General features: G+C 33.4%; 2 protein-coding genes across 2 annotated transcripts in view; one reads left to right on the top strand and one right to left on the bottom strand.

The window, feature by feature from the left end:
• Positions 1–2,425: 2,425 nt before the first annotated feature.
• Positions 2,426–25,849, top strand: part of Caper (RNA-binding protein 39-like protein Caper) — a 55,401-nt gene continuing 31,977 nt past the window's right edge. The window contains exons 1-2 of the mRNA XM_065499401.1: positions 2,426–2,563; positions 2,624–2,686. Of these exons, the coding sequence (XP_065355473.1) occupies positions 2,633–2,686 (54 nt within the window). The 5' untranslated portion in view covers positions 2,426–2,563; positions 2,624–2,632. The remainder of the gene's footprint in view (positions 2,564–2,623; positions 2,687–25,849) is intronic.
• LOC135951492 (uncharacterized) lies at positions 11,512–13,347 on the bottom strand. The gene is made up of 2 exons (XM_065501149.1): positions 11,786–13,347; positions 11,512–11,721 (listed from the first exon to the last, which is right to left on the bottom strand). Exon 1 carries the CDS (start codon positions 13,315–13,317, stop codon positions 11,926–11,928), a length of 1,392 nt encoding a protein of 463 aa, XP_065357221.1. The 5' UTR covers positions 13,318–13,347; the 3' UTR covers positions 11,512–11,721; positions 11,786–11,925.

Raw genomic sequence — 25,849 nt, 5'->3', positions numbered from 1 at the left:
AAACTATAAGAGATATTTTCATAATTTTTTCAAATTTTTATTCCCTATTATATTCTTAATAAATCCCAATGAGATGATCAAAAAATTCTGAAATTTGTTTAACAAAATTTTTAAAAATTTGAAAATGGAGTTTTGAAACTGCCGTTAAAAAATTTTTATTTTTTTGTTCATACCTAAGAATAGGTTAACGGTATCCTACGAAGACAAAAACTCATATACAAGTAAATATGGACATATTTTAAGTAAAAATGAGCTTTTATTTTAATATTTCTCAAAATATGTTAATTTTGTTCCTACATTTCTTGTTCTAGTGGCCAGAGACACGTTAATGGACTGACGAATTAGAACGACAATTACGTACATATTTCGATTCTTTTAAATTAAATTACAAAAGTATTTTTTTAATGGCAAAATTTTTACAAAAACTGAAAAAAATGCCTTTTTTTCCGCCTGTAAATGCATCTCAAAACTTCAGAGGGTTTGCGGCACGTCTTAACCCCAACCGATTTACCTACAATTTTTTCAGGATGATTTTTTTACTAATGTTCACCAAACTGGAGGGTGAGAATGGCCAAAATCCAACTTTCGTTTATTAAGGGCCACCCTAACATACATGCAAGAATTATAGGTATTTTTTTTCTACTTAAAACAACATCCAAATGTCGAAATTTTACAGCATCATGCGAATTATATGAAGTACAAGTTGTTCAAAGACCAATTCCAATTTAAACTTGATTTAATTCAAGGCGAATTTATAGAAGGTGACGACAGAACTACAACAAATACAACATATACAAAAACAACAGGTACTTTGTTTTTGTAAAAAGATAAGTGAACTGTCAAAGTTGCCTGTGGTTGTTTTTGCTTTTGGGTTTGTTGTATTTTTCGCCACAACCCAGCAAAAAAAGTGAGGAAGAAGATGCAGAATTTTCACAACAAATAGCATGCTTGATGTAATTCCAATTTTGGTGAAAAAGCTATGAATTTTACATTAGCTTGTCATTGGAGGGATGTTGTTCATTTTTGACAACTTTTTACTTAATAAATTCGATGCTTTCGATGCGATTAAATTTCGATTTTAAGGTGTTATTTTAATGTAGGTAGTGGATACCTATATATTTTGGCATCATGGATGGAAATATAAATAATAGAAAAAAATTTATGTAATTGAGCATTTATGAATTGATTTTAATGTAGTTATAAAATTTATGAAACAATGGTTGATTAATTTTAATGATTAAAAAATGTAAAAATTATTTGTATACCAATTTTTACAGGTTTTAATAAATTTTATAAAATTCAAAAAACGTAGGAAACAATTACATCAACGAGATATTTATAATTCAGTGTCAAATACCCATATTTAAAATTACATCTTCAGAGGTAGAAAAGATTCATTTGCAACTTTAGATGTGATTAAAATGTCATATGTAAAGATGCACTTCCATAATTTTTTGCTGGGAACAAACACAAGTGAATTGACAGTTCACTTGTCTAAACAACTGAATAAAAAAAATAATCAGCTGTTCTTCTGTCGTCACCTTCTATAGATTCGCCTTGATTTAATTCTTCAAAAAGCATGTTGTTTTTGCCTTGATGTATTTCAAGGTGCATTTAATAAGGTGCCATCGGCAGCACAGCTGATTATAGAAATAGCACGCACAAATGTCAAACTTCATATATAAAAAATATTCGCCCGTACGCCCGTATGTCAAACTCTATATATAAAAAAATAAGTCAATTCGCCTGTATTTATTTCAATTCGCCACTGCTGTCACCTTGTTAAATACGCCTTGATGTATTTGTTGCCGTGGCGCTGTCACCTTATTAGATTCGCCTTGGCAGTGGCTAATTGAAATAAATGCAGGCGAATTCACAAATTTTTTTATATGGAGTTTGACATAAATGCGTACCGGCGATTATTTTTTTATGTGTAGTTTGATCAAGGTGCATTTAATAAGGTGCCATCGGCAGCACAGCTGATTATAGAAATAGCACGCACAAATGTCAAACTAAATATATAAAAAATATTCGCCCGTACGTCCAACTCAATATATAAAAAATAAGTGAATTCGCCTGTATTTATTTCAATTCGCCACTGCTGTCACCTTGTTAAATACGCCTTGAGTTTGATCAAGGTGCATTTAATAAGGTGACATCGGCAGCACAGCTGATTATAGAAATAGCACGCACAAATGTCAAACTACATATATAAAAAATATCCTCCCGTACGCCCGTATGTCAAACTCTATATATAAAAAATAAGTGAATTCGCCTGTTTTTATTTCAATTCGCCACTGCTGTCACCTTGAGTTTGATATTATCGCATGTTATTTCTATAATCAGCTGTGCTCCCGATGACACCTTATTAAATGCAAATTGAAATTCGCCTTGTTTTCTTTACATGCATTATAGATTAGTATATGATTTTAATTAGAATTAAGTTGGTAACGCTGTAAAAATCTTTCTTAAGGTTTTCGATAAAAAAAATCAGAAAGTCACGCTGAAAATATTCTTTATCATAAAATAAATATATTAAAATTAATTAGACGTTGATACAAAAGTAAATATCAATTACAAATAATTTTCATTGCTTTCGCTGATGAACAAATTTTGATTACAGAAAAACAAAATGGCAGAGGATTTCGATGTGGAAGCCATGCTGGAAGCACCATACATTAAAAGTGTAAGTATTAAAAAAACGATACAGTCCTATACGCCTGTACATACGTGCACATGATTGATGAATTATTGAAAAACACGTACATTGTATTAAATTTAAGAAATGCTTATTAATACGTTTAAAATAATCTTGACAACTGGACTGTCAAAAATAAAAATAATTTTCCTTCGCAAATTTTACGAAATGTTTCTTGAGTGCCGTTTGCCAGGAAACTCTTGATCGAGATAATCGAAACTGAAGAGTTATATTTTAATAGTGGTAATTATTTTACTTTTGGTATCTCATTTAATTTTTTTTTTGTAATATTAACTAGTAATTAATATTGAACACTTGTTTTTTAACATACAATTTGTATGCTAAAAAATACTAAACATGTCCTCGGAATATATTTAAAATAAAGAAAAACTTTTTGATGTAGTAAATTTGCGCATTGCTGATGAAACGACCTGCAAATAGAAATCTAAAATAGTTAAGTCCCTCCGAATGGCGTCATTAACCAAAATCATCAAAACAGCTTGCATTTTAATATTTTTTTTTGGAGTTTATAGCTCTCATAATTATAAGCACAAATATGTTAAAATTTTTGCCTGCTGTCATATACAGTTTGTCAACTAATTGTTTTCAAAACAAAAATATTGTAAAGCATTTAATTTGAATGAAGACAAACACTAACAAATATTAAGTTTTTTTATTATTCATCTTAGTACGATTATTAATTTATTTATCTTAAGTATAAATATGCGAAAAAAATTAATTATTATCAAATCGAAGCTGTAAGAAAAAAGGATAAATAGGAAAAAACATCAATAATATGGTGTCAAACAATAGTTTTCAAATTTTTACACTGACAATTTTAATTAGAATTATTTTTCTTATTTGGACAATACTGATGACGCCAGTTGACATACATTAACTTTGAACTACAGCAATCAATATAACGAAGTTTTGTAACAAAAAAAGAAAATATAAAGATGCCAGGGAGCGAACCTTTTTGAAAATTATTCAAATAGAAATTATATTATAAGAAAAATCTCCTAAAAAACTTTAGAAAATGTTTTATTTGCAACTAAGAACTGTGTATAACATTATAAACTGTGCTGGGAAGGAAGAATAATTGGTATTGGTATTAAATAAATCAACTTGCAGAAAAAAGGCTCTTACAAAACGAACTGAAAGAAAATAACTATTGAAACAAATCCACAAACAGGCATGCAAAGGATCTTAAAAATTAATGTGGACTATCAGTTTCGTATGAAACAGTTCAAAAATTCTAAATAAAAACAAATGTTCATCGCGAGTAACTACAAAGATGCCGTTACTTTCGGGCAAAATGTAGATTAAAAACTACACTTTGCTATTGATCACATTTTTCTGTCAATAGAGTGTTAGGATGACGTTATTTATTGTGATGAAACAAAAATAATGCTCTACAGCCCCGGTGTTCCAAACATAGTTTGGAGAAAACCACTGACGATCATATAATACCCACGATCAAATTTAGAAAATTGTCTGTAATGGTGTGGGTTTGTATTTCAAGTAAACAAGTGGGATAAATTATAATTTTAGAAGACGTAATGACCATTTAAACTATACCATGACAACGAACAAAAACATAAATCATATTTATAACGACCGTGGTTTCTTTATAACTGGAAAAAGGTTACTGATACACCTCCCCCTATACCATGAGAACGAACAAAAACATAAATCATATTTATAACGACCGTGGTTTCTTTATAACTGGAAAAAGGTTACTGATACACCTCCCCCAAGTACAGATTTGAATCCCAAACATGAAATTTTCTGAATAAAATGGTGGCAAAAAAGCCCTTGGAATAAAAATTAGTTAATTAGATTTATTAATGAAGAATGGTTAAAAAATTTCCCTTGTATAAGAGATTCTAAAACTGATGCCGAGCAGATTGGCATCTGCGATTGATGGTAAAGGTGTACGCACAAAATATCAGAAGATTACGTTACCAAATCGCTAAAAATAGATGTATTATTCCATAGTACTTTATTTTGAAAACAATTATTTGACACTCTTGAATACTGTCTTATTTTCTTTTTTCCTACATTCTTCCTCACTATAATTAGAATTTTAGATTTTCTTTGTCTTACTACTTTAAAATAAAGAAGATAAATTGTGAGAAAAAATCTGCAAAAAATAAAAAAATATTCTTTTTATTTATCAATTAAATTATAAATATGTATGTTGAATATTTTCAGTTTTTAAAACAATTTATTGACAAACTGTATATAATAGTAAATTTCTCATGTACATATTAGGAAAATAATCTTATCATTATGGGTATCATTGAATAGTGCTTCAAAATACCTTTAATATGATATATAATATGAACTGTTTATTAATATTGTGAACCAAAAATTCCTTTTTAAATTTTTATGGCAGTACTTCAGAAATTTTTGATATACAGAAAAAGTGATTTTAGCGAAGCCAGAAAAAAAATTATAAAAATATAAATTGTTTCGAAGATCAACATATAGTAGTGGCATAAAGTTCATACTATTTCACCTTTCCATTTATGTTACAGTTCCCTAGTATACAACACTATCTGATTGTATAGTTTCAACAACGCTTCTAGAGCCCTCTTACCGCACCTCTAAACATCTTTAAATAATATTCCAAATTAACAAATTTTATTTTTGAAACTAGACTTGTTCCGGTATTTTTTTTTTTTCTTATTTTTTTTTTTTTTATTTCTTTATTCATTATTTAACCGAGCCCTAATGGGCCATATATAGTTAAAAGATAATATAATACAATGTGCAAAAATATGAAATTCATTACTATAATTTAATTACTTATAAGTAAGTATAATATATTTATAAGTATGTATATACATTTTTGTTTTATAATATTACTTTTTTACATATATGTACATATTTTAGTAATTCTCATTTAATAAGGAACAATATTAAAGTTGTTGTGTAGTAAAATGATCAATAAATATATTTTTTGCTTTATTTAAAGTAAAAGAAAAAGTTTTTAAATGTGCAGGAAGAGTATTCCAAATTCTAGAAATACGGATTTGGAAGGAATGTTCAAATACCGACAGACAAATCCTGGGTATAATGATTGTGGGAGAGCGGGTAGATCTTGAAAAAGCAAACATATCATATAAATTAGGTGGTGTTTTAGTTGATATTATTTTATAAAATAAATAAAGTAATCTAAACGAACATACATAGAAAATGAAAATCCAAAAAACAATTTAACATGTGATGAAATGTGATCATGTACTCTCAAGCCATATATGTATCTAATTATCCTATTCACAATTCTGCGTACATTCCCAAAGTTAGTTCTATTAGCAGCCGAATAAATCTCAATACCATAATTCAATAGTGACAAAAGAAATGCATTAGCAATAATAATCTTTACTCTTATGGGAAAATTGTATTTTAAACTGTATAATTTCCTTAATACGAAATTTACTTTAGAATTTAATAAATTTATATGTTTGTTAAAGGAAAATTTATTATCCAAAATAATACCTAAGCAACGCATATTTTCTACAATCTCAATTTGAATATTGTCAATTGTAATATTGAAGCGTGTTGTGTTCTTGATACCAAAGCACATTAACTTAGTTTTATCTATGTTAATCCGCAAGAAATTATTTCTCATCCATGAAACAACACATTGCATTTTAGAATTTATACGTGCATTTAAAATATCAATAGATTGTCTATCAGCAAAAAACACCATATGAATATCATCAGCATATAAATATATATCTGAAACAGGCAAATTTATAGAACGAATGAAATCATCCATATAGATCATAAATAACAGGGGACCCAAAATTGATCCTTGTGGGACCCCACTTTTGCAAGGCAAAATCATAGAATTCTTGTTATCACAAGAAACATATTGGCTTCGATCACAGAGATAAGATTGTATTAAATTACATGTCTCCTTTCTAAAATAAAAATTTGTGTATAATTTATTAATTAAATTGTTATGATTAATAGTGTCAAATGCTTTGGATAAATCCAGGGCAATAAGAACACTTACTGCATGATTATTGAGATTACACCTTATTCTGTCCGTTAGAGAAAGTAGAAGAGTCGTGGTGCTGAAACCTTTACGATAGCCTGAATGACAAACACTAAGTAATTTATTTTCATTTATGTAATCATTTATCTGTTTAGCAACAAGTTGTTCAAATACTTTAGAAAGGCAGGAAAGTATGCTAATAGGCCGAAAAGCATCATTACCCACTGATTTTCTAACCGGCACAACCCTAGCAATTTTCCATAGTGAAGGAAATTTTGCTGTCATTACGATGGTATTGAAAATATGTAAAATATGCTTCTCAATGGATGGATACAATATTTTTAAAAATCGTATAGGTAATTCATCAACTCCTAAAGAATTTGACTTAATATTGAAAAACGCTTCCTGTAGATCAGTTTCATTAAATCGACATAAGGAAAAAACACCTGTATCATTCATAGGAACTAATGTACATAAATCATTAGATTGATTAGATATAAATGTGCTATTTAAAGTATCGGGATTCTCACAAATAGGGATTTCATTGTTCATACTACATCCAATATCTTTGAGTAGCCTCCAAGTTGTGTCAGCATTACCTCTAACAAATTTTTCTCTACATTCCTTTGATTTCAACTTCCTCAGAACTTTTTTAACGCGATTTCTAAGTTTGCAATACGTAATCCAATTCGATACAGTCTTGTTTTCACAGTAGGCTCGGTAAGCAATATCGCGTAAATAACGAGCGCTTCTAACCTGTTCATTATTATAAAAACTATTAGCTCTACCATTTCTTTTGGTTCTTACAGGGACGCACGTAAAAAGGTGGATTAAGATGGAATTCAAATGATAAATTTGAAAATTAACATCAGTAGTTGTATATATAGCACTAAAATCAGTGTGAAGAACCATACGTTCAAGCAAGTTATAATCTATACCATTATAGTCTCTATATTCTTTAAAATTGTCACTATTGTTCTTAGGAAATTCCAAACTCATGCAGATAAAGGCATGTGCGGATAAACATGGTGATTGAAATTGGCCAGAGAAATTTAGTGATAATTTATTACTTAGAATGAAGTAATCAATGAGTGATACAGTGTTATCTCTCAAATTGAAATGTGTAAATATTATGTATATATTTTAAATTATTTCGGTTGCACAGATCTCTCATTATCATCGACTTCCCAGGATCAAATAAATTATAATTGAAGTCTCCCATCACTGCAACATGTTCATATTGACAAGTGATATCCCCCAAAATATTATCAAGTTGCCTAATACCAGCCATATTACCTTTAGGCAAATAGACAATTCCCAATAGAATGCTTACACTTTCTCCAATTACTTCTAAAAATAAACATTCAACACAGTCCGGGTTAGAAAATTCAAGCACTAATTTAGGTTAGGTTAGGTTTTCCAGGCAGCCACGAAATAAGGAAGATAGAAAGAGCAGCTCACATGGGTCCATCAATGGTCCTTTTGTGTTACCTGAAAGTAGAAGAAAGAAGAAGAAAGAGGGACAGATATAAGTGAAAAGGGAGAAGAAGAAGATTGAAGAAGTTAAGGAGGAGATGTAAGAAGAAAAAGAGAGGGAGGAGGGAGGAGATCTTGGAGAATTTACGTGCCAATGAGTCGGCGATCATTGGGTCACTCTAAAGTGATCCCCGTGTCTGGTCTTTTCAACCAATTACTTCTACCTATAAAGGCACTAATGCCCTCAAGCCTCATATTCGAGAGCTCAGAGAGACTATCAAGGGAACGATGCCCCAGAAACCTTAGGCGTAGATCTCCTAATGCCGGACAATGACAAAGAAGATGAAAAATAGTTTCATCCTCCTCCTCATTTTGACAACTTCTGCAGAAGTCGTGGTACGGCAAACCAAGTCTCCTAGCGTGGTTACCAAAGGTGCAGTGTCCAGTTATGACCGCCACTACACCACTCAATTGTGAGCGTGTAAAGCCAAGAAGATGAATTGTCCGTCCCCGATTTAGTCGGGGCCATATCGTCCTGGTCATAGTGCATGTGGGTTCACAGTCCCATCTTGCCTGAGCGAGCTCATAGTAGAAGTTACTAATTTGTAGCTTGCATTTGGATAACGGAATCCCACATAGGAAATCTATGTCTCCGTCAGGTAACATGGCGCCTTTTCTCGCCAGATCATCGGCAACACAGTTGCCCGTAATAGTAATATCCCCGTGTCCCCGTACCCACTTGAGTACGACTATTGAATGTCTCGCCATCCTGTTTAAGGATGCCCGGCATTCCTGGACTAAGTTAGATGTTGTGTATACACCTGTCAGGGATTTTATAGCTGCCTGACTGTCAGTATATATACAAATATCCCTGTCAGATATCTTGTTATAACTAAGCCAGTTAGCCGCCCTTTTGATGGCCGATAATTCAGCCTGAATAATGCTACATTCATTCGGAAGTCTGAAAGATAACCTAATATCGAGTTCCCGAATATAGACACCTACGCCAACTCGATCTCCCTTCACAGAACCGTCCGTATAGACTGAGAGACCCATTGTGTCATGTAAGGGCCCGTTCATTGCTTCCGTACCACACGGAATTGAGAAATCGAAATTCCTCGCTAAGAAGGGCCTAGAAATGCAGTAATCGATATTCTCCGGAAGAGTCTGAATACTACCTATTATGCTGGCGTGACCATATGGAGCGTGTTTCCACGCACCAATCGCGTTTAGCCTAAAGGCAGAAGTAAATGCCATTTTTCTTGCCATAAGATCCACAGGGATCCAGTTCAATATAGTAAAGAGCGACTTTGTTGCGGTCGTTCTTAAAGCTCCTGTTATCAGGATTGCCATTCTCCTTAACACTCTCTCGAATAGCATACACGTCGAGCCACTGTCTAGTGCCTTCCACCAGACAGAAACTCCATAAAATAGTGTCGGCTTAATGACCGCATCACATAGCCAGTTGACAAACTGGGGTCTAATACCCCATTGCGTACCTATCGCCCTCTTACAGACATACATAGCCGTCAAGGCTTTTGACGTCCTTGAAAGGGTATTGGGTTTCCAGGATAGTTTACTATCCAGAATAACTCCTAAGTATTTCGCACTGTCCGATAGTGTTAGTTCAACACCATTTAATCGGGGAAGCGAGAAATGAGGAATCTTGTACCTCCTTGTGAACAGTACAAGTTCAGTTTTGCCTGGGTTTACACTCAATCCACTGTCCGTACTCCACCGACTCAGTATACTGAGTGCATGTTCCAGGCGTTGTGATATCGTGTCCAAGTGGATCCCAGAGACTGCCACCGCGACGTCATCCGCGTAGGCGACAGTTTTATAACCTAAGAGATCCAATTTCCTGAGCAGACAATTTATGGCCAAATTCCACAGAAGTGGCGATAAGACACCTCCCTGAGGTGTACCCCTAGTGGCCATTCTCGTGATCACTGCCGTTCCCTTTTCGGAGCGAATGATCCTGTATCGTAGAAGGTTTGTGATGAACCTTACAGTTGATTGGTCTAAACCAAGATCCTGTAGAGCTGAAACGATAGTTGCAGATTCTACGTTATTGAAGGCTCCTTCTATATCCAGAAAGGCCACTAACGAGAAATTACCAAATTCAAGGGATTTCTCAATATATCCCACTAAGGAGTGAAGTGCTGTCTCAACGGATTTGCCTTTCATGTAGGCGTGTTGAGAGGGAGATACTGATCCTTGTTTCAAAGACACTCGTATGTGGATGTCGATGATTCTTTCAAGGGTTTTCAGCAAGAATGATGATAGACTTATCGGTCTGAAATCTTTTGCTTTGGTGTGTGACGCTTTCCCCCCTTTCGGAATGAATGTCACAGTGCATTCGGTCCACCGTTTTGGTATGTAGGACCATGCAAGACAGGCATGATAGATAGTTATCAGCCAAGGAGTGACTAGATCTATATTATTCTGTAGATCAGCGGGTATTATACCATCTGGGCCCGGAGACTTGTAAGAGTCAAAACTCCGTATGGCCCATTTTATCAAATGTTCGTCAAGTATAATTGACGAAGTTGTCCGATTGTTCGGTTGGGATGTACTAGCAATATCCGGAGGCAAGTTCCCCGGAAAATGAGTGTCCATGAGTACTTCTAGTGTCTCACGTCCATCAGTAGTCCACCTACCATCCTGTTTCTGAATATAACCTTGAACAGTTGGTGTTTTCGATAAGATCTTGCGCAGACGATTTGTCTCAGAGGAACTTTCGACGCCGCTGCAGAAATTCCTCCAGGACTTACGTTTCGCGCTCCTGACCATATTCTTAAATTTGTTCAACATAGACTTATACATTGACCAGTTGCCTGATCTTTTCGCCTCGTTGAATAGTTTACGACAATTACGCCTAGTGTTCGCTATGTCTAAAGACCACCATGGAGGTCTTACCTTTCCTCTGCGAGCAGAGGGAGTGCATGTACGTCTTGTGGCCTCACTGAGAGAAAGTGTGAGCTTTTCCACAGCGCTTTCAATGTCCCTAGTGTCACCTATGAGAGGGGGTGAGGGAAGTAAACCATCAAGGATCCGCCTGTGATCATCCCAATTGGTTTTCCTCCTATTTAGAAAAGGCTTTTCCTTCTCAACTTCCAATTCTATTAAGAATGTCAGATACCTGTGATCAGACAGAGAGCAATCATCTGAAACCTTCCAATTCCTTATGAGTTGCGAGTGGCTTGCACTGACAAGCGTAATGTCCAGAACTTCTTGCCTATTTGCTACCACAAAAGTAGGTTCTGAACCTCGATTGACAACTACCAGATTAAAGTCTAATATGAAGTCTAAAATGTACTCACCTCGTTCGTTTCTATCTGAGCTACCCCAGATTGTGTGGTGAGCATTTGCATCAGCTCCGATAATTACAGGAGTTCTGGCCCTATTTGCGGCACGCATCATATTAGATACCAGGTTATTCGGTGGTGGTTCAACCTGGTCGTGCGCCATATAGCTCGAGAGCAGCCACACCTTACCTGCACCTGTCTCCCAAGCAGCAGCTACTGTATCTTCATCGCTGTAATCAGGAAGAATGAAGATATTAAGATGGTTCTTAACCAAAATGCAAGATCTTATTTTACCTGTGCGTCTTATGTACAAAAGTTTGTACTTTTTGGCGTTGAGTCCACGAATTTCGCCATTGTGTATCCACGGCTCCTGGACCAACGCAATGTCCTCCCCATATTTAGCAATGTGGAGGAGCAGGGCAGCCGAAGCTGCCTTAGAGTGGTGAAGGTTCACTTGGATCGCCTTCACCATGGTCTGGATCATATATGACCGTAACGTCGATGTCTTCTGGGTCTGATTCCAGAAGAACATCTTCATCCTCCACATCACCCAGAGCGCAGAATAGGTCCCCAACCATACTGGAGTGTGATTGGGTCTCCATTTTGTCCTCAGAGCTTGCGGGGTCGTCCAGTTTAATTTTGCAGTCCATATCCTGCGGAGCTTCCAGTTTAACACCAGAAGTTTCGGGGTCGAGCTTGTCGTCACCACGGTAGATGCGCAGCTTGATACTATCGAAACCATAGTAAATCTTGCTTTGCCTCTCACGTAGTGGCGCCAAGGATTCCTTGTTAAGGACTACGACCACCTTTCTATGCGCACCTTCAGGAGCGGAAACCTTAACCACCTTCCAGTTATGGGTTGGTAGATCGGGATTACCGCTCTGAATGTATGCCAGAATCTCCTCAGGTTCATGTGGCTCCGCCGGAATAACTGTGACTGATCTCGGTCTACGAGGTATCTCGTTTACCGGGATCACGTCCAGTTTCGCGCCAGGCCACAATTCCCCTAGGGACGCAATTGCTAATTTTAGCAGTAGAGCTGAGCGGTCATTGGTACACGCTAGCAGTTTTACATGGCCTTGATACCAGCCAGCATCGTCGTTTTGCGGGGATGGACCGGGATTCTCCTTGAGAATCTTCCAGTATACCCCCAGCATACCCTGACGGATTTTCAGCCATTTCTCCTGGGAGATAGCTCCGTCATCAACACTCCTGTCGATAATAGCCCTTACAAGTGGATTGCGAGCAACTTCACTGTAAGGCCTTCTTATCACACGAGCCTCTTGCTTCGGACGTTTAGTCTTCGGCTGTGTGTTTTGCTGCTGGAGCAGCTCCTCCTCTGAGCGTTGCCGTTTGGGCCCAGCAGATGCGCCTTGGTTCGCTGCATCTGCGCTTGGAGGAGTGTTTGAGCTGTCCAGCTCAGCCAGTTGAGCCTTAGCCCAACTTAGTTTCGACAATTCGTCGATGTTAAGCGCATCGGCCGACTTGGATCCAAGCCGGTCGATAATGCGCATGGCGGCACGCCTTTGCACGAAAGCCCTCCTGGATGGTTCTTTGCGAATGGGGGCGTTCGGTTCTGCCGTAGTGGCGGGTGGGGCTACGGTGGTTGGACCCGACTTCTGGTTCGACGATCCAACCTGTAGCATTTTCGCAGGGACAACTGTCTTCTCGACAGTGTCCAATGCAGGGGCTGTTGCTGGTATATTACCAGCGAGGGCTAATGCAGCTTTTGAGGTGCTTGGCTTAAAGTCCAAGGCTACCTCGCTGCTTTTAGTCAAACTGTCACCAGAAGGTTGGACAGTCGACTGTTTGCAATCAGCCAGCATAGGTTTCCCCTGCTGGCCTTTTGCTGTTTGTTTTTTGTTATTGTTATTGTTTTGTATTGTGTTGTTCATTTTTGTTCCCACGAGTGAGCGCGTAAGGGGATGGACACTCCATGCAGGGACGGCGTACATGGATTAGGCGAAAACTGTATTACAACCGACCCGTGCCCTGGCGTCGGAGGGGAGCTGTTAGCGACTAGTTATCTTTAACCACTTACTAGCCATTCAGGTCTTCGGCACTGCTACCATCACCTTGACCTTACAAGTGGGGGGGAAAGAAAGAGTAGAGAGAGAAAGAACAGTTTTGGTCCGCGGGTAGTAACACTAGAAGAGAGAGAGAATGTGTTAGCACTAGGTAACCATTTGTCAAAAATGTATCACCAGTAATAACAGTATCCTAACACCAATTACATCCTACTGTGACCATTTGTTATAAAATGCATCACAGTATTATGATAGTCGGCTGACACATTTCCGTTTACCGACCTAGCTATGTCAAGAGGTTCAGACCATTTGTTAAAAATGCATCTTAAGATATTGACATCGCTTGAGCATTTGTCAAGGCTAGTGACCTGTTGTCAAAACAGTATCACTAGACTAGGCAGTTGCTCCCCCTATCCGCCACCTGGGACGCGTCCGATGGGAGACTGAGAACTCCACACGGACTGAGAACTCCACAGCACTAATTTAGCCTTCAGTCTTTCACTCACATAAATTGCCACTCCTCCTGCTCTAATATCATCACTTCTATCAACCCTAAATAACTTGTAACCTGGTACATGAATAGCTCTGCTGTCAACCCACGACTTAAGCCACGTCTCAGTGACTCCAATAATGTCAAGAAAATTTCCATCCAATATATTCAAGAACTCTTCAAATTTAGAGGTGCGTGTTGTTGGTTTGATACTTTGAACATTAATGTGACCTATGTTGAAATATTGTCCCCTATTAGAAAAATTTCTAAAAATATAATCATTATTACTTGTGATATAACCCAAATTATTTCCAGAATTCATTTTGAAATAATAAATCTATGTGTAATAGTAATAAATATATGTATAAATGTAGTTATAATTTAAATTTGTATATATGTATAGATCAATAATAAAATTTAGAAAAATATAGCTTTTTAATATAATGTATGTATGTATTAATTTAAATAATAATTGACAAAATGTTTTTAATATATGGGGGATTTCATGTCAAGTGAACCAACTTTTGAAATCGATGTCTTCCGATCGGGATGAAATTTGCACCAAGGTTAGCTCTATTGGATAGTAACTCAGACACAATTTTTCAACAACATCGGTCGAGAACTCTCTGAGTTATAGGGGGTAAAATTTTGACAATTTGGTCAAACAGGGGTTTTTTCTTATCCATGTAACTTATTACCTATTGTTCTTAGCAAAATGTGTTCCAAATAGTATAGATAGCTATTTCTTCGATCTTTCGAAAAAAAATATTTAAAAAAAAAAATAAAAAATTTTTAATATTTTTTTTCCGAAATCAAAAACTTTTTTGACTTTTTTTTAAAATACGCTATTTTTTTTTATTTTTTTTTTTTCTTAAAATAAAGTTTAGATATTTTCCTTGAACACCTACTTGGTCGCTTAGTGGGATGCGAGTGGGATATCTATCAAAATAAATATTTTGTAACTCAAAACATAAAATTTTTGACTTTTTTTGCAAAATCAAAAACTTTGTTGACTTTTTTTTTCAAAATGGAGCCTTTTTTAATCTTTTTTTTTAGGTCAAACAAAAGCTTAGATATTATCCTTGAAGACCCTTTTGGTCGCTTAGTGGGATGCGAGTGGGATATCTATCAAAATAAATATTTTTTAACTCAAGACTTACAATTTTTGACTTTTTTTTTTGCAAATACGATTTTTTTTTCCAAATGGGCCCTTTTTTTAAAATTTTTTTTGTAGTCAAAAGAAAGCTTAGGTCCATTCCTTTAAGATATTTTTAGTCCCTTAGTGGGATGCGAGTGGGATATCTATCAAAATAAATATTTTGTAACGCAAGACATACAATTTTTTAATTTTTTTTTGCAAAATCAAAATTTTTTTCCAATATGGGCCCTTTTTTAATTTTTTTTTTTGCTCAAAAGAAAGCCTAGGTCCATTCCTTTAAGATATTTTTAGTCCCTTAGTGGGATGCGAGTGGGATATCTATCAAAATAAATATTTTGTAACGCAAGACATACAATTTTTTAATTTTTTTTTGCAAAATCGAAATTTTTTTCCAATATGGGAGTTTTTTTTAAAAATTTTTTTTGCTCAAAAGAAAGCTTAGGTCTTTTCCTTTAAGACCTATTTTGTCACTTAGGAAGATGTGAGTAGGATATCTATTAAAATAAAAATGTTGTAACTCAAGATATTCAATTATTGACTTTTTTTTTGCAAATTCGATTTTTTTTTCAAAATGGGCCCTTTTTTAAAAATTTTTTTTTAGTCAAAAGAAAGCTTAGGTCCATTCCTTTAAGATATTTTAGGTCCCTTAGTGGGATACGAGTGGGATATCTATCAAAATAAATATTTTGTAACTCAAGATATACAATTTTTAATTTTTTGGCAAAATCAAAAACTTTTTTGACTTTTTTTTAAAATGGGCCCTTTTTGTAATTTTTTTTTTTGCTATAAAGAAAGCTTAGGCCTATTCCTTTAAGATGGTTTTGATCGCTTAGTGGGATGCGAGTGGGATATATATCAAAATAAATGTTTTGTAACTCAAGACATACAATTTTTGTGTTAAAACATTTATTTTGATAGATATCCCACTCGCATCCCACTAAGGGACTAAAAATATCTTAAAGGAATGGACCTAGGCTTTCTTTTGAGCAAAAAAAAAAATTAAAAAAGGGCCCATATTGGAAAAAAATTTTGATTTTGCAAAAAAAAATTAAAAAATTGTATGTCTTGCGTTACAAAATATTTATTTTGATAGATATCCTACTCGCATCCCACTAAGGGACTAAAAATATCTTAAAGGAATGGACCTAAGCTTTCTTTTGACTACAAAAAAAATTTTAAAAAAAGGGCCCATTTGGAAAAAAAAATCGTATTTGCAAAAAAAAAAAGTCAAAAATTGTAAGTCTTGAGTTAAAAAATATTTATTTTGATAGATATCCCACTCGCATCCCACTAAGCGACCAAAAGGGTCTTCAAGGATAATATCTAAGCTTTTGTTTGACCTAAAAAAAAAGATTAAAAAAGGGTCCATTTTGAAAAAAAAAAGTCAACAAAGTTTTTGATTTTGCAAAAAAAGTCAAAAATTTTATGTTTTGAGTTACAAAATATTTATTTTGATAGATATCCCACTCGCATCCCACTAAGCGACCAAGTAGGTGTTCAAGGAAAATATCTAAACTTTATTTTAAGAAAAAAAAAAAATAAAAAAAAATAGCGTATTTTAAAAAAAAGTCAAAAAAGTTTTTGATTTCGGAAAAAAAATATTAAAAATTTTTTATTTTTTTTTTAAATATTTTTTTTCGAAAGATCGAAGAAATAGCTATCTATACTATTTGGAACACATTTTGCTAAGAACAATAGGTAATAAGTTACATGGATAAGAAAAAACCCCTGTTTGACCAAATTGTCAAAATTTTACCCCCTATAACTCAGAGAGTTCTCGACCGATGTTGTTGAAAAATTGTGTCTGAGTTACTATCCAATAGAGCTAACCTTGGTGCAAATTTCATCCCGATCGGAAGACATCGATTTCAAAAGTTGGTTCACTTGACATGAAATCCCCCATATATAATTCTTTTTTTTATGTTTAAGTATATAATATATCATTAGCTTAAATGAAGGCTGCATGACCAATTCAACCAAAAATAAAATCAACTTGATATATTAAAGGCCTTATTCATAATCAATTTTTAAATTTATTACAGGTTTATAAAACAGATTTTGTATGGAAAATCTGTTTTATAAACCTTTTATAAAATTAAAAACCGATTATGAATAAGGGGGTAAATATTTATTATATTTGTGACATATCTAATATATTGAATGCGTTATTCATAATCAAGCCCTAAATTTATCAAAGGTTCATAAAACAGATTTTTTTATGGGAAATTTAGCTTTATAAACCTTTTATAAATTAGAAATTGATTATAAATAAGACTTCAAAATCGAAAATGACTATTGTTAATGAAATGAAATTAATGAAAATGACTCTAGTTAATAAAAAATTAATGTTTTACTTTTGTTTGTTTTGGTTTTTGCTGTGTATATAATTTATGTGCTGTTTTTCTATTGCAAACGAGTGCTTTGAGTGGAAACCCCACATGTATTTTATTTTTGTTACAATAACAAAACACTTGTTAAATTTCAACTCAAATTACTCGTTTGGATTAGAAAAAAAAAAGTATATTAGTTATGAAAATAAAAGTTATGTAAACTAGAAATTGAACTAACAATACATGTTAGACTATTTGGTATACAAAATTATGGAATGAAAATGAATATAATAATTTGTGTGTGTAATTAAGTTATGAAAAATAAATGTTATTTAAGCTAGCGATTAAGCTAACAATACTTGTTAGACAATTTGTATAAAAAATTATGGAATGAAAATGAAAAAATACGGATTAATTAAAGTAGTGAAGATATAACCTTACTGGCAGTAGATATTTCAATTTTGTTGAACCTGTTCACCAAATTCTTCATAGCATTCCCAAAATGTCAGGTATTTATTTGATCCATTGGGCATAACAATTTTTACTTTGGGAGTATCATTATGTAGTAGTTGGAATTTTGATATCTTATTAGTCCTCTTCAATTTACGACAAAAATAGGATAATTTACGTTCCATAGGTGTAAGGTTGTCATTAAGATAGACCCTAGCATTTATATCACATATGTTGCGCCTTTGTTTGCGATTTTCATTTTGGGCTTGGCTATCATTTACACTACTCTCATCAGGAACATCCAAATTTTTACCAGCATCATTGATTAATTCATCATCATCCTTTACAAAATCAGATAGCTTAAGTTTTCCGTATTTAAAATATTTTTCCATGAGCAAATCTTTTTTTTGTACAGAATTAAACTTTATTAAAATTTTTTCCTTTTTGTTCACAAAGCAGCACTGTTGGATGTCATAATCAGATATAGTGACATCTAAGAACTCTCCAAGACTTCTTGCTGTCTCAATTATGTTGTTTGAATGGGACATACCCGTAGCAATAATATCACATCGATTTAGTCTTTTGTGTAGCACATTGTTATCAATTTCAAGTTGTGAAACTTTAGACGCTGTAACTTTGTTGTTCTTATGGCAAAAATCTATGTCACTTCTGAGTTCAGAAATCTTTAGGGAAAAAGCAGCATTCATTTGTTCCATCATGTTTTTAAAATTTTTATTAGTTTCTTCAAATCCTGATTTGACTTCATTACGAAGGGCTTTAATTTCACTATTATTGCTTGTGGGAGAAGATACGTTGTCATCCTGGCAATTACCACAAAAGAAACCAAGCATACTGTTGTTCATAATTAGTTTCATTTCATCTTTATTGATATTTGCACATTTAAGATGGCGCCAGTTATCACATATTGTACATTGAATAGCTCCACTTTTTTTTGATATATTAATATTGCATCCAGAGCAAATACATTGATGGTCAACAGACATGTTAATATTTATCGTTAGTGTTCCAATTATTTTAATAAATTGTCTTCGCAATAATTAATAAATATTAAAAATATTTTGCCAATTGTAAAACACGTTTACTTGCACATTCTAGCGTTGCTTTTTTTCTTCCATTTTATTGGTATTATATTTGGTATTTTACTCCATAGATAAATTATAAAGAATAATCAACATACGATAAATATTTACTAAAAAATGGCGTATTTCTATTTTAGAAAAAGTTTATTCTTACACCGCTTTGTTAGAGATAAGCATTAAATGAAATAAAACTAAACTAAATATCTACTCATATATACTGGATTTGCCCTAAGGCGATTTTCACCATAAGTAGTCTCTCATCAATGTTGAACAAAATTCATTTCGAAAAAAGGATTTTAAAAGTACGGCCAGACTTAAGAAATACCATTTTAGCACATTAAAACTAAATCTCACTAAAACGTAAATTTTATATTCCCAAAAATAACTTGAAAACTGCTTAGATTTCTTTATCCACAAATTTGAATTGTTAAAATAACAAGAAGAAATGAAACTCGAGAAATATTCTGAGAAATTAAAACTGTTTTTAAGTCAATCTACTTCTCAGCATACCAACACGTTTTATATGAATGTACAATCCACACAAGGCACAGCCAACACTACATTGGGATTTAGTAGCTTTGTTTTTGAAGGAACACACGTACTGAGCTTTATTTTGTTTTACCTTGAATTTATATTAACAATTTCGTATAAACAGCAACTAGAAAATTAATTATTTCTCGATGTTTACAATGTTATTGATATAGAAAACAACAGCAGCAATGGTATAAAGCAACACAGAATTATTTATTTGTTTATAAAATAAACATCAATAAAAAAATCCATACGTTTATTTAAATATAGGATGAAATTAATTCATAACTATGTATATCAATATGGTAAATTTCAGATATAGAACAATTATTTTGAATATAACAAAATTAATTTAGGCTAATTCACTTTCGTTTATAGACTATAGTATTAGGATGCTCATTCCTTATTTGCGGCGACTTTAGCTAACTTAATGTGTGCTGGGGCATACGCAGGAAAGTGATACTGTTTTGGAATTCATAGAGGATTGGAATCCGGTTTTTGGTAGGTCAACTTCGTCTAATCGTCCGTTATTTGTTATGAGAAGACGGACATTATGATTATTCCCAGGTATATTGATAAATGTTTTCTTAATAGGAAATTATCTAATAATCTGGATGCCAATCTGGAAGCTCTGGCTATTTACGAGGCATCGCTCATACTGGAGCTGCAGGAGTCTGGGAAGTTTGTAATTATTTCCGACTGCATGTCAGTTTTACGGGCTATTTAATCGTTTCCTAACAACAGATTTAGTCCCCTGAATTATAAGATTTACGTGTCCCAAACGATAGTATTTGTGGAATAAATTGTACCGTTTCTTATATCATAATTTCCAAAAGAAACGATAGTAAAATCGCCATACAACAGATTTTATTTTAAATGCTCTTGTATTTAATACCAAAAATTATATTTTTATCTTTTATTCTATATATATCGTTAAAATTAGACAAAAACTTGAAAAAGAAACAACAAATCACATTTTCCATCACGTCCATATTTTGTTGCAAATATTTGAAAGTTTTAAATTTTACATACAGGTCAATTACTCACAATTAAAATTACTTAATATCATTTTAATTTTTATATTTTCTATTTGAAGTTTTTTATTTATTTTATTATAACCAACATATTATGATAATCAGAGACCGAAAAAACGGGTTCACTTTCATTTCAATGGTAAATTCTCATTCGCAGCCATTTAAAAATAATTTTTTGTGATATATCACTGAGAGAGTGATTTATTCGAGAACATTTTAGGTTCTCGTAGTAGACCTTCCCTTGTGCCTTCCTTAGCGGCCCCAAAGAGTCCTTATCTCCGGGCTAGATGGCTCAGCTGGTATTTTAGCTATTGATCTAGGCTTTCGGGGTATCTCACTCACAGATACCACCTCAAGCCACCCAGAAGAGTGAAGCTTGTTGCTCCGTAGAGAGATCCTCGACTTTTTTAGAGCGAAGTGCCTCAATAAAGCGATATGCGGAGTGCCTGGTGGTAGCAGCCCTTCTTGCAGGGATTTTATGCCTGGCGTTAAATACAGAGCCGGAGTTGGCCAGGGGTGATGCGTCTTCAGGAGGATTCCATCACTAGACCTGGACGCACAATTTAGTCGCTTCCCCCTTGGAGGTACCCGAGACAGTGGGTTTAGCCACCTTGGCGACTTGGGCTTTAGCGGCTTTGGAGGTACTTGGAGATAAGTATTGCTATTGCCTATTGCTTTGTATTTTTTACAATCAGCCAACCTGGGTGTACCAGATTGACCTCTTGCGACACCATTAGCATGCAGACTAGTCTGTCCCGGTATTCACCTGGGAGGTTACTCTCTATTGCGATGCGAAAGCAATTTCGATACGAAAGGTAAATGCGATAAGAATACAATTTGGTACTCTGTGTCGTCTACGCAAACGCTTTCGCATAAAGAAGCAACACAGGCACCACAAAATAAACAATACCGAAGAATGACAAAATGAAATGTCAAAAGTTATAAATAAAAACATTTTAAACTAATTTTTTGTGCGATGCGAAAACGCAATAAAGGGTACCAATTGTACCATTTTTCTTTCGCATCGCAATAGAGAGTAACCCCCCTGAATAGCCTGAGTTGCAGTAGCATTCGACTCACCACAGCCCGAAACAATCGCTGTGGGGGTAGGGTCCCCGGAGATTATGAAGCCCCCGACCGGGTACATGGGGCATGCCTCTTGACCTTCCATGTGTCCTAATTAGGGTTGCCAGATTCAGATTTGCAAAAAGCTGGACATTGGGGTCTAAAAAGCTGGACAAATCAAAAAAAAACTGGACATTAAAAAAATTACTGAGAAAATGTTAATTTTGGTTTTGTGTAAATAATTTTTATTAAAATATATTTTTGCTACATTGAGAAAAAACTTGGAAAAAGACAAAGCGTGGGTTATATGTCTTGTTGAGTACATTACAAATTGTGTCAAAAACTTTTTCGAACTTTTTGAAAAAGTTTATAAACTTTTGCAAATTTAAACCGATTTTAACAAGTAATGTCACGTTTTTTTCTATATACAATTTTCTTAAAAACATTGTACATCAAAATAACTTAAAATTTTGAGGGTGTTTCAAAATCTTTGAAAACGGGGGTCTACAACCCCCACCTGGTCGCTTTTCAAGTTTTTACAAAAAGTTTTTTTTAAATAAATTTAATAAAATATTTTCATTTCATTCCTTAAAATTTATTTAACTATGCTTTTTTAGAAGTTTTTGCGGAAGTTTTTGTAAATCTACCCAAGAAAATATATTTTTTTTAAAGTCTTCTACTTCAGTCTTAAAGTATTTGCGAAATTTTTTTCAAAATGCTGTTAACTTTGGTGCCAACAAATTTTTAATTTTTTCTACTTTTGAGGCTATTTATAAGTACGGTCATTATATCGAGCAACTCTAAAACTGTACAAGAGTCATTCTCAAGAGCTAAAATAGTTGTATGAAAATTCTGCAGTATGTTTTGGTTTACATAAAATATAAAAATGCTTCTGATAATCCTTAATTCATCATTCATAAATTCCATATGACACGTATTCCCCTAAAACTTTTTGGCATTAATTTTTTCATTTCTTCTTATTAGTAAGTAAATTTGAAGTAATAAATAATATAGATATAATTTAGCTGGACAAATGAAATTTTAGCTTGAAACTGGACAGGCATGAAAAAAGCTGGACAATCCAGCCAAGTCCAGCCAGGCTGGCAACCCTAGTCCTAATGGACAATTTGTGAGTGCATTTAATACCTGCATTAAGAACAAGAACAAATGAATTGTTTATCTCACACCAAACCATTAAAAAGCAACAAAAACGAATAAAGGTCATACCAAACCATTTAATTAAAAATCATTTTATAACTGTTATTTTCAGTGATTTATTTTTATCACAAAAATATAAATCACAATTTGGGTTTTTTGGTATATGGACGAGTTATTTTCTATCTCTGATGATAATATATTTTTCAATAATGAAACATGATATCATAATCGCCTCCATCGTTTTCGGATTTATTATATCGTTTTAAATTTTATTATAAAAAACACAAGTATTTTAACACTATTTGAAGTTTTAATTTAGTTAAAAATAATAAAATAATAAATTTCAAAATTTGCATAATTTTTTACTTTGTTAATTTTTTTACACTTTTATTAATTTTGTCGCTTTCTAATGTTATCAAACATAGCCACATATAACTAACGATTCATATGCGCTAAACAGTACACCTTATTGAATATACACTGCGTGTCACACCTATAAACGCTCTATGAGTATATCATATATTTAAATTTAATAAAAATAAATTTCCAATAAAACACAATAAGTTGTATGTAGATCAAAAATACTTTAAATTAAAATACTAGATTTATTGAACAAGGTCTTTTTAGGAAGTGCTACTAGAAGGCCTACTTTACAAGGGCTTCTAGAAGGCCTAATTGGGAAGGGCTATTAGAAGGTCTACTTTGGAAGGGCTATTCGAAGGGCTACTATATGAACTTATGTACAAAAATCTGTTATTACTGATCTAGAAAGGTAGGACTACTGTAAAGCCTGCAAAATCTTATGGATTTTGCCTAATAAAGTGCCTAAAAGAGAAAAAAGCATTAGAATAAGGCATCAAAGGACGGCTTATGAAAAGTTGTGCATTTTCAAGTTTTATAGAACGTCTACCATGGAAGACCTATTTAAAGTCTTATTAGAAGATCTAAAATAAAAATAAGAATTAAAATGAAGTTGTTTGTTTAATTTTTTGAAACATACTTAAAAAAACAACAAAAATAAATAAGAAGCCACATCAAGCTATTTATTGTTGTAAATTTTGTAAAGAGATGCAGAGTATTTTATTTTTTGATGTTGACTATTTTTATTTAACCACTTGTTATTAGAAGGGGATTCATAGGCCTTCTTGAACACCTTCTAAGAGCATCCAGAGTGGAATGAGTATCGGATATTTTAGAATGTGTAAGTATGCCTTTTATAAGGCCTACAAACTGAAGTCCTATAATTTTTTCCCGCTGGGACAATACTGGGTACTAATATTTGTCAAAAACTTGTACATATCGCACTCGTTCAACAATACTGTATTAACTCAAAATTTTTAAAAATTCACTATTTGCAAGAAATCAACTAACAACATCAATATACACATCTGCTCAAAATAATAGATACACCAAAATTTATTTTTTAAAAACGAAAAAAAATAATGGTATATTGTAAAATTATAAAAAAAATTCAGTCGATTTTTATTTATAGTTAAAAGGAGAGTAAAAAACAAAAACAAAATATTTCATAATTAATAATAAATATTATAAAGTAAATTAAATTTCTTAAATTTCGAAAAATTTGGTGCTCATAATAATAGATACATTTTTAAAAATTCTTATTAAACAAAAGCTAATAAATTTTATCTTAAAAAAATTAGTTTATTATTAAAGTAAAGCTAGTATCCAGTATATCCACCTTTGTTTTGTAAAACTTTCTCCACTCTTCTGGGCATACTGGATATCAAGTTCTGACACTTCTCCAATGGAATCTCGTACCATATTTTTTGCGTTTTCTCCCATAAATCGTCTTTATTTTTGAAAACTTCCTTCGAAAGCCTTATCTTTAATTCACTCCACAAGTTTTCTATTGGGTTTAAATCAGGGGATTGGCTGGGCCAGCTTAAAACAGGTACGTTATTCTCCAAGAACCAGTTTTTAACTAATCTTGAACTATGTTTTGGGTTGTTGTCCTGCTGGAATGTCCATATTAATGGCATATTTTCCGATGCATATGGAAGCATTACGTTTTCCAATATGTCTCTATACCCACTAGCATTCATGGTATCTTCTATTCGGAATATCGGACCAACACCATTCCATGAAAAGCAACCCCAAACCATTATGTTTCCCCCGCCATGTTTTACCGTCTTTTTTGTAAATTTAACGTGGAATTCTTTTCCTTTTGGTCGGCGTACATTTCTTTGGCAGTCGTTTCCAAACAAATTTATTTTTGTTTCGTCGCTCCATAAAATATTTCTCCATTTTTTTTTCGCCTTCACACCCGGACCATTGTAAGTGCTCTTTAGCAAATTCTAATCTTGTCTTGATATTTTTTTGGCGCATTAGTGGCACTTTTCTGGCAATTCTTCCCGGCAATTTAGCTTGTAAAAGACGACGACGAACTGTTTGTGGACTGATTTCGTTACATAGCTCCGCAGAAATAGCTTTCGATGATATGAAAGGGTCTTTTTTAACCATAAGGACGATCCGCCTATCTGTTTCTGGACTGGTTTTCTTTGGTCTACCGCGAGTTTATCTTTTTTGTTTTTTAGATAAAGCATTTTGGACAAAATGTAAAGATCTTCCTATGCTCTTTGCTATTTCCCGTAATGATTTTCCTTGATTTCTCATCGTTTGAACAATTTTTTTCTCATCTTCGGTACAATGATGATTTCGTCCCATTTTCTTCAAAAGAGTCCTATTTTTTATAAAATTGTTGCTAAAATTTAAATTATACTTACTGTTTCACGTAAATAGGAACAAAAAATTGCACAAAAAAAAAATTGTATATAAACAAATTACAAAATTGTATCTATTTTTATGAGCAAATAATTTTTTGTAATTCAAATAAATTCGTTTTTAAAAATCAACATGAAAGCAAATAGTTGCCAGATTTTTAACTGACATGACATTGCCAGATAGAAAATTTAATAATATGATGTATTCTTAACGCTTGCGAGGAAATTTTCAATGTTACCGCCATTTAAATTTTTTCCAATTAGGTGTATCTA

Source organism: Calliphora vicina, chromosome 2 (genome assembly GCF_958450345.1).
Source record: "Calliphora vicina chromosome 2, idCalVici1.1, whole genome shotgun sequence".
Lineage (NCBI taxonomy): Eukaryota > Metazoa > Arthropoda > Insecta > Diptera > Calliphoridae > Calliphora > Calliphora vicina.
Note: the sequence above shows the minus strand (reverse complement) of the source record. Positions and strands in the feature narration are given on the sequence as shown.

Coding starts and splice junctions, on each gene's coding strand:
- LOC135951492 (XM_065501149.1), bottom strand. CDS start 13,317: ATGCTGGCTGATTGCAAACAGTCGACTGTCCAACCTTCTGGTGACAGT.